The 10,122-nt window shown below is 44.1% G+C and overlaps 1 protein-coding gene across 1 annotated transcript; it reads right to left on the bottom strand.

The window, feature by feature from the left end:
* Window positions 1-2,085: 2,085 nt before the first annotated feature.
* Window positions 2,086-9,877, bottom strand: LOC142278110 (fatty acid-binding protein 1, liver-like). The gene is made up of 4 exons (XM_075332653.1): window positions 9,748-9,877; window positions 6,601-6,773; window positions 6,312-6,401; window positions 2,086-2,232 (listed from the first exon to the last, which is right to left on the bottom strand). Exons 1-4 carry the CDS (start codon window positions 9,812-9,814, stop codon window positions 2,182-2,184), a joined length of 381 nt encoding a protein of 126 aa, XP_075188768.1. The 5' UTR covers window positions 9,815-9,877; the 3' UTR covers window positions 2,086-2,181.
* Between the last annotated feature and the right edge of the window lie 245 nt (window positions 9,878-10,122).

The following is a 10,122-nucleotide window of genomic DNA, read 5'->3' as shown; positions in this document are numbered from 1 at the left end:
GTGTGCAGCATTCTGTGTATTGTAAAGTGGTATTAGTTATGGCAGTATTACTTATTAGTATGTGTCATGAGTGTGTCATGGCCTGATGTGATCTCGAGGGATCTGGAATCAGAAGGTCACAGTGTATTGTGGATCATAGATCCGCTTTATCATCCGCTCATCGTTTATCCTAAGTTGGAGGGTATTTAATTCCATGGGGTACTGAAGGGATTACGGATCATTTCTATCCTGCAGTGATCTAACAGGTAGTTGTAACCTTAGCTGCAGGCACTACCTTCTGTTATAAATAGCCACTCCTTATGCCTCCCCTTTCCGGCTATAGCTCAAACCTATGCTGTCCAATTTGAAGGAGCCTGTCTCTGGAGAATCTGTGGAGTGTTATTTGTTATGTCTTTCCCCACCTGTTTGTCTTACCTTCCTTGTGTTGTCTTATTACAGTGGTGAGACTAGCATCTCGCTGGCCTTCACACTAGTCAGGGTGAGTTCAGGGCCAGCAAGGACCTAGGCATGTGACGCCACACGGGGGAAGGACCCATGTAGAGATGTTAGGTAGTACAGTGATAAGCATCAGGTGAGTGTTAAGAGGTGACCCAGCTCCCCTCTCCTTAGGGCCTTCCATTATATTACTGCCCTGGTGTTTCCCCGTCTTGCACTGGTCACTGAGACTCCTCTCGTACCTGGCGTGACATCTGCCATCACATCGTGACAGTATGGCAGCATTATTTCTGCACATTATAAAGTGGTATTAGTTACATATACTGTATGGCAGCGTTATTTCTGTACATTATAAAGTGGTATTCATCATGTGAACATAGAGAGAGCATTATGTGTACTGTAAAGTATCTTTGTGCACAGTATTACAGCATTATTCATCTCTACTGTAAAGAGGTATTATGTGTATAGTATAGAACAGCATTATGTGCGCTTTAAATTAGTACTGTAAAATAGTATTAGCTTTATGTTCAGAATGACAGCATTATTTATGTGTATTGTATGGCAGCATCTCCTACATACTCTGTGAATAACATTATTTACAATGAGGCCACTGACTGTGTCCATCACGTGCTCCGACATCTACATGTATGTGTGGCGCCCCTGAGGCTTCATTTAAGGTGCGCCTCATTTAAGGTGCAGTATTCATCTCGGGTAAGGAGGGGGTTAACCACCGGTGTTTCCACATTTCACTTCACAAACAACATAGGAGCCTTCTCACTGGGGAGCTTGACTAGGGTAGGCTGGGGGGTGGCCATCACGAGGCATGGGACTTTCCCGGTCACTAGGACAACCACCTGAGGGATGGGCACCACTTGGGGTAGAAGTAGGAGCAACCTTCACATTCTCGACAGTCAAGTCAGGACTTCAGTTCTGGCGACACGATACCACCTTCTTCTCTTATTCTTTCACGGGGCCTGAGGCTTGGAGCAGGATGCTCAGCCCGGGTTCCTCACTCCTGGAGGTGTATCTCTTGGAAAGGAAACTTTCAAATACCGGTGGCTACCTCTAACTTAGCCGGGATTGGCTGGAGCCCACCACGGTGGTGACCGGTACTTCCCAGGCAATCTAAAGAGAGTGAGTAAAACACCTGGAACCTCAGCAGCTGACTTAGCCTCTTATTGCTGGCGCCATCGCCCCGCGCTTTGGTGCCAACGGCCAACACTACTCCCCTTGTCATCCTCCCCGGGGGCCGCTCCACCTTTGGGGAGCAGAACCATGTGTTCTGCTACAACCATCCGCCCTGGAGGACAGCGACAGCTGCGGCGACTAATCCCTGGCCACGTACCGCAGGTGGCTTCACGAGACAATCTTCCTCCTCACCCTCATCCACTACTAACCCCATCCCATCCATCATCCATCCCTTCTGTGGACGCCTCGGGGTCATAAAACCGGGCAGGCCAACCGTGACATCCCCTGACCCTTCACCGACACGACGACGAGTATCCCTCCAGGCCCACGGGGTGCTTCATATGTTCACTGCTCATTCATTACTCTACATGTATACCCCCTCCCATGACAAACTCATGTGTAAACTCCTCAATTAATGTGTAATTTACCAAATTTTGCCTTTCACGATTAACATTAATGATATTTGTTGATAGTTTAAATTGTTTTATTTTGAAAACACAGAATGTTGGTTCCTTTTTCACTGCACACATTGATCTATTGAGCGATTTCATGGCGTTTTCATACTCTCTTACTGATTCTCTTGTAGACAATGTCATTCAGAGTCAAAACCTGAAAAATAGGAAACAAGCAGTTAGCTTTAAAGGGGAACTCCATGTCTGCTCAATAATCGAAGGTATAAAGCTCTTCACTGTAGTGAGTCATTGAGTAAATGTACCGCCCCCATGTCAGCGGCCGAGCCGCTCGGATCCGGAACCGCGGTGGCTCGAGGGGTCTCCGGACCCGGGATGCTGGTCACGCAGACACTCGAAGTAAAAAGGGGAATATGTACAGGGGATTTGGAAGTTCGTGACGCCACCCACGGTGCGTGGTAAGAAGGAGTACCACCGCTGCTGTTGGGGCGCCCGGTGGCGGTGATATGGCAGCAACCTCCGTGGGTAGGGGGTTGTGCCCTGGGGCCCGGTGATGGTGGTGAAGGGGTGCCGTTGGGAAGGAAAGGGTTTTTTTCGTACTTACTCAGTCCAAGATTACTGACACTGACAGCTTGTAAACCAGAATTCTGAGCACCGCTGCAGCAAGGAGGGAGCACGCGTGGATCCGTGCCCTTGGTGTTGCTTGTTAGCCTGTGACCTTTTCCGTGGTACCTTCTTCACTGTTTGGACCCTGTAGTGTGGAACTAATCGGGTCCCGCTCACCCGTATGGCTAACGGAGTGAGCTTGCTCTCAGGGTTCTCGCGTGGGATTTGATAGACTGTGTTTTGGGAAAAGTCCTATCCCATCGTTGTGCTAGTACCCCAATTTTGGAGCGGGTGAGGGATGAATCTTGAAGACTTCACCCCGTCGGGTAAATTACTAGGACGCTTGAAACTACTTCCCGGCCTAGGGTCCACGTGCCCTGTCGTACCCTGGCCCCTGCCCGGAGATGGCTCAAGACCGCCGGCTGCCCTCCTCGGCAGTCTGTGCCCCTTGACACGATCCCCTGCGATCGGGGTTCCAGCCCCTACCAGTACACAAGGAGCTCTGCTCCTGACTTCCAACCACACTCCTGTGACCTCTCTCCTTGACAGTCACCGCACAACTCCTCTCCACTCTGTCACTTTCCCCTACCAACCTCCCATATGGGCGGCCCTATTCCCTTCAGGACCCCCAATGGCGTGTCTGGTGGGTGTGGTGCAAAGTGTTCCTAGGGTTTTGACTGGCTCTGTTCTTAGCAACACCAAAGAACAGGGATCCGTAACCAAGCAGGAGGTGGATACCGTGCAGAAGGGCAGATTACACAATGCCCTGTGACGATTTGATAGGCCAGGGCGTCACATAAATACTTTATGCAAACTGTACAGAAGAAGAATTGATATCAGCTCTCAGTCCAGGCACATTCAGAGCAGTAATCAGAATTCTGCTGCTGTCCTATTACCAGACTACCGTTCACTCTGGGAGGAGTTTACAATACATGCAATTATTTCACTTTTACTGTAGATTTATTCTATAAAATGTGAATATTCCCGAATTTCTGTTTATAAGAACACTTTGTGCTTTAGGGGGTCACAATAATGCCATTTTTAGGGGGTAACTACATTGTAATATTTATTGTTGCCCTCTAAAGGGTTAGCAGACCTCATTATCAATTTTTATTATTAATAAAATTGTGAAGCCTTTTCTTGTAACACATCATGCAAAAAAGGTAAACCTTGAAGTTAATATCCACATTTTATAACTTCTTTAAACAGGGACACACGTCTTGCCTTCCATGCCCCTGGTAGCATTGCTGATAAAGTACCTGTTTCCCACCAAATACCTGCATCTTAGCTAGATAGCAAGTAGGGTAAAGTAACATTTGCTATAAAGGAATGTCACACCAGGGATTAGTGAGAATGTGAGACGCTCCAGCCTGGGGTGGGAAGACCAACCCACTTGCATCAGAGTAACTGCATTAGTTAGTAAAGTATAACAGCTTAGTGATGGACCACTACAGATAGTAACTGACTACCTTTATTCAAGTCAAGCGATTGCCTTTTGTAAGGTAGGTGAAGTCACCAAGCTTGTTGCCTCTTGTAAGGCTCTGTAACCATAAAGCCCCTCTTGTAAGCCTATATAACCATAGCTTGTTTCCTCTTGTAAGCCTCTATAACCATACAATTTGTTGCCTATTATGGCCATGGTAACCTGTTTTAAACCTCTGTAATCATCAAGCCTGTTGTTTATTCTAACAATAAGGCTTGTTACCTTTTGCAAACCTCTGTAGCCATCAAGCTTGTTGCCTCCTCTAAGCCTCTTAACAATAAATCATGTTGCCTCCTGTAAGCCTCTATAACCATAAAGTCCTTTCCTCTTGAAAGCCTTAAACAGCGAGCTTGTTACCTCTTTTAAACCTCTGTAACCATCAAGCCTGATGCCTCTTATAAGCTTCTTTAACCATAAACCTCATTGCCTGTTGTAAACCTCTGTAACCATAAAGCTTGTTGCATCTTGTAAGCCTCTGTAACCATAAAGCTTGTTGCATCTTGTAAACCTCTGTAACCATAAAGCTTGTTGCATCTTGTAAACCTCTGTAACCATAAAGCTTGTTGCATCTTGTAAGCCTCTGTAACCATAAAGCTTGTTGCATCTTGTAAGCCTCTACAAGCATGAAGCCCATTTCCACTTGAAAGCCTTGTAACCAGAAAGCTCATTGCCTCTCGTAAGCCTCTATAATCCTAAAGCTCATTGCCTCTTGTAAGCCTCTATAATAATAAATCGTTTTGCCTCATGTAAGCCTCTATAACCATAAAGTCCATTCCCTCTTGAAAGCCTTAACCAGCAAGCTTGTTGCCTCTTTTAAACCTCTGCAACCATCAAGCCTGATGCCTCTTGTAAGCCTCTATAACCATAAAGCTTGTTGCCTCTTATAAGATTCTTTAACCATAAACCTCATTGCCTCTTTTAAACGTCTGTAGTCATCAAGCCTGTTGCATCTTGTAAGCCTCTATAAGCATAAAGCCTATTTCCACTTGAAAGCCTTGTAACCATAAAGCCCATTGCCCATTAAACATCCCGCCCACCTCCTTCCTTCCGCATAGCCGGCGGGAGCCGCGGGACGCAGGTAAGAGCTGTTCATCGTTCCCGGAGTGTCAAACACAGTGATGTGTGCTACCCCGGGTACGATGAACAACCTGACGTTCAATTTTTAGGAATTGAACGACGTGCGTGCGATGAACGTTTTACCGTTCAATCGCAATCGCACGTAGCAGTTACATGCTACAATGTACCTTACGATGCCGGATGTGCATCACTTACGACGTGACCCCGCCGACACATCGTAAGATATATTGTAGCGTGTAAAGCGCCCTTAAGGCCCACTACATACTATACTCCATTTGTGGTCTCAGACTAAGGAGGTGATCCTCCGAAACGTGTACCTGTTTGATAATTGCCACTTGTTTTTATACATATGGAATGACCTTTTAAATCATTTTGGAATAAAGAAATTCGTTTTTTAAAATAATCTGGAACCTGGATGCTGGATATTCCTTTCTTCATATACTCCATTTGAAGTATCTTATCATCCCTTAAGCCTGCTTTACACCATACGATCCAGCATACGATATCGTATGCGATCGTATCCGCCCCCATCGTATGTGCGGCACGTTCAATATGTTGAATGTGTCGCACAAACGAGTAACCCCCCCCGTCACACGTACTTACCCATCCATACAACCTCGATGTGGGCGGTGAACATCCACTTCCTGGAGTGGGAGGGACGTTTGGCGTCACATCGACGTCACGCGGCAGCCAGCCAATAGAAGCGGAGGGGCGGAGATGAGCGGGACGTAAACATCCCGCCCACCTTCTTCCTTCTGCATTGCTGGCGGGAGCCGCGGGACTCAGGTAAGCTGCTGTTCATCGTTCCCGGGGTGTCACACACTGCGATGTGTGCTACCCCAGGTACGATGAACAACCTGACATTCAATTTTTAGGAATTGAACGACGTGCGTGCGATGAACGTTTTACCGTTCAATCGCAATCGCAGGTAGCTGTTACATGCTACAATGTACCTTACGATGCCGGATGTGCGTCACTTACGACGTGACCCCGCCGACACATCGTAAGATATATTGTAGCATGTAAAGCGCCCTTTACATAAACACTCAATCCAGCATAATCATAAAACAAGAGCAATTAATCCCATTCTTTACCCATTGCAGGACTCTTACATTGATATGAAGGTCTCCAGACACCTCAGTGACAGAAGTGATCCCTTTAAGGTTGACGACTAGCTTCCCATCTACCAAATTAACAGTTGCCTAGAAAAAAAATCAAAGGTTATATTATACAGCTTTATCAATTTGCAAATGTGGAGTTGACAAACAATCTTGTATAATGTTTAGTCAACCTTTAGAAGCTAAATATAAAAATAAAACATGACCGGATTAATTTTAACAAACGGGGCCAAGTGTATGGACTGCACATTATCAGGTTAATTTTAAAGAGTGAAGAACTTACCTTAATTTTTTCAGTGGTGAAAGTTTCCATTTCTGCCTCTTGTCCGATAGTGAACTCGTTACGTTGCACCCTTGGTCCTGTAGTCACCGTCACCACAAAGTGATCACCGTTTTGTACAATCTCAGTTACACTCTTTACAGTTTTTCCTTTCTCGATCAAGTCATCAGGAATACCTGAGAACACAATTAGTACAGGATTGAAAACCATACGCAGATAAGGCTGGTTTCACACTACGTCTTTTTAACATCCGTCAAAAACGTTTTTTTAACGGAAGTACGGATCCTGTGCAAATCCGTTTTCATGTCAATGCATTTTCAATGGAGTCTCGTCCACCTGCGTTTGCGTGCGTTTGCGTCCGTTAGACGCAGGATCCTTCCTTTTGCGTTATTTTGACATGTTTCAAAAACGCAACATGTAGCGTTTTTGAGCTCCGTCCAAATACTGCAAATTGCTGGACCCTGACTCTCTCTCTCTCTCTCTCTCTCTCTCTCTCTCTCTCTCTCTCTCTCTCTCTCTCTCTCTCTCTCTCTCTCTCTCTCTCTCTCTCTCTCTCTCTCTCCTCTCTCCTCTCTCCTCTCTCCTCTCTCCTCTCTCCTCTCTCCTCTCTCTCTCCATTTTCATTACGTTTGAGCCACATGTTTGTGGCTCCTTCTATGCTTATATCTAAAGCCCTAAAAAATGGTTTCCAGAAGTAATCCCAACCTTTATTTCTGGTGGGCATAAAAGAGGGGTCAACTATGGTTTTGTACCAGTCTATAAAAAAATGGACAAGCCAAATCAGAGGTCAAACATAGTAAAATGTGACTATCTGCTTCAGTGTTGTACAAGGCTCCGTCGGTGATTTTGTTTGAATTCCTTTTTTAGGGTTTTGAACAGTAGCCCTATCTGAGCCAAAAGCATGTGGCCCAAATGTAATGTTAATCTAGCCTTATGAGACCATATTATGAGAATGTTCAATGATAATTATTGAAGGAGTTGATAAAAAATGAGAATAAAGGTTTTCCATTTTAGGCAGACCATTCGCCTATGCCATCTTTCGTGGGAAAGAAGCTTCCACACGTGCAGACACAAATAACTTGCATGTTTTATTACCAATGGTCTGAGGGTAATAATCCAAAACCAGATACATTGAGTTATAGCTTATCTCCTAAGGGATCAAAGGATTAGACATGTTGAAATCCAACATGCCCAATCGTTTCTTCTCCATTGAAAAAGTGCATGCAATTTATTGGCGGAGTTGGGAGGAATAATTATTTGGAAAAATAATAGAAAGTTTGTAAAGCATTGCAATAGTCAACTGAAATGGTTTGCAGAAAAAGCTTAATCCAGTAGATTAAAATATATATTTTTTCTATTACAGTTCCTTTAAAAATCACGTCTTGAGTTCACGGTGTAATAGAAATCTTCAATTACTCTCTAATCAAGGACAATTAAGATTTTTGATTTTAATCTACTGGAATGAGTTGATTAGCAATCCTTTTCACTGAATTTGACCAACAGCTGATGGTAATATGAGGCTTAAAGGGTTTATCCACAAAAATTTTAAAAAGGATCTTGGCATAATAATAAGTTCCATCATTGGATTGGTTAAAAAAGCATCACGAATGTCTCCCGTCATTAGGAGACTAGTGACAGGTTTGGGTCCAGAGTCTCACTTAGCCTAGTGAGACTTTAGATATTAAATGTGTCTTCCTTTCTTTTGGGACACAAAGGGTTAATGTCAGTTTTCCTTGCTAGCAGCTTCAGATTACTTCTCCTCATATGCATCCAGTTGTGACCACACCCATTACCTTTAAATAGTCACTTGAAACACCAGATGGTGTCGGTTATACAGAATCCACATTCTAACGAGGCCCTGAGGAGGAAGGTTGCTCTGTTAGCCCTTGGAGCTTTGCTGCTGCTGAAACCCTTGATGTTGGAGTAGTCATGTTGATGGAAGTACTGTAGGCTGCAGTCCTGGTATCTGGCTGCAGCCGTGAAGTTGGTTTATAAATTTTGTAATTTCCCTGTTTGTTGACCTTTCTTCATGTTATTTTAGTGTAATGGAATGGAAGGACTAGTGTCTCTCATCTGCCATCTCACTAGTGAGGGTGAGTGTGGTGCTAGCGAGGGATTAGGTATCCTGCTCGGCGATGGGATGAAATAAGCCATATAGAGATGCTAGGGAGCTCAGGAAACAGCTTTAGGTGAGTTCAGGAGGTGTCCCCTCACCCTTTTCCTTAGCGGCAGGACCCTTCGTTGTTAAGGTGTCCCTGGTGTACTCTATGTGTAGCAACACTCGTCGGGGGTTTCCTGGTGTCTGGAGGTGCCTTGATAGTCACAACATGACAAAAAGTATTCCTGTGCTGAGATAATCTTATAAATGTGTCCCTGCTATGTGCTTCCTTGTTTGCTGTGTCCGATTATGCGGACTTCTTCAGTTGATGGTCGGCACATATCACAGCAAGTGGCCAGAGGAGGAAACATAAAAACAATTAATAATTGAGTATATTGACACAACACTGCAGGGGCTTACAGCTGTTGCTTTATGAGGTAACACATTTTCCTGTCTATTTTATCACAGGAACAAATGTTTCTGTATTGTCACCAGCCCACTTAGCTCAGCAAGTCAGCGACATAGGAGCTCTGGCGGCTGCTGAGCTACATGTCACTGACTTGAATTATCATGAGCTCATAGGATCAGTGATGAGGTAGAAACACTCACTCCTGTGATAAAACAGGCAGGGAAATGTGTTACCTCAGAAAGCAGCAGCTGCGAGCCCCTGCAATATTTGTCTGTATACCGAATTTTCATTAGTGATTTACATTTCCTCCCTTTGCAAGTGACATGGTCGGACAGAGCAAATAAGACACATATATAAGATTATCTCAGCACGGGAACATTTTTAACACATCTAATTTTGAAACGTATTGATATTCCAAGATTTATTAATTAAAATGCACTTGGTTTATGTAAAAATCCATTAAAGACTAACAAGAAAGTGTTTTAATGCATAAGAATCATACTATATTGACTATACCATTGAGTTTCCCTAAGACCCGGATACAAGAATAGAAAAAAACCCTATTGAAATGTTTACTGGCAAATTCAGTGTACTATCATACCATCTTGTACAATGACATCCCTTCCTACATAGTTTTACTTACCAATAGCTTTCCCAAAAGCCTCAAAGTTTTCTTGGGATTGCAGCTCAAAGGTCCCGCTGAAAGCCATCTTCAGGATGTTTCTCACCAAGAGGTAATGAGAATGTCAGACTTCTTTCCCTAGACCAGGGCTATAAGTAGCTCCTTTCTTTTTTGTGATTAGCTGTGAGATGAAATCCCATGGTTTACAGTTGGTTAACGATTAACGTTTACATAAATCACATATTTCTTTAGAGTTGACTAAACTGGTTGGAAGAATTCTCATTCCTATCGGTACCGTGATGGGGTCTGTGATGACCCCACAAGTATACTGAGCCTTGTAGGCTAAGCATCCATAGTTATTAAATATTTGTTATCAGTTTATACATTGTTTGGTTG

Source organism: Anomaloglossus baeobatrachus, chromosome 1 (assembly GCF_048569485.1).
Source record: "Anomaloglossus baeobatrachus isolate aAnoBae1 chromosome 1, aAnoBae1.hap1, whole genome shotgun sequence".
NCBI lineage: Eukaryota > Metazoa > Chordata > Amphibia > Anura > Aromobatidae > Anomaloglossus > Anomaloglossus baeobatrachus.
This window is presented reverse-complemented; position numbering and strand designations above follow the sequence as displayed.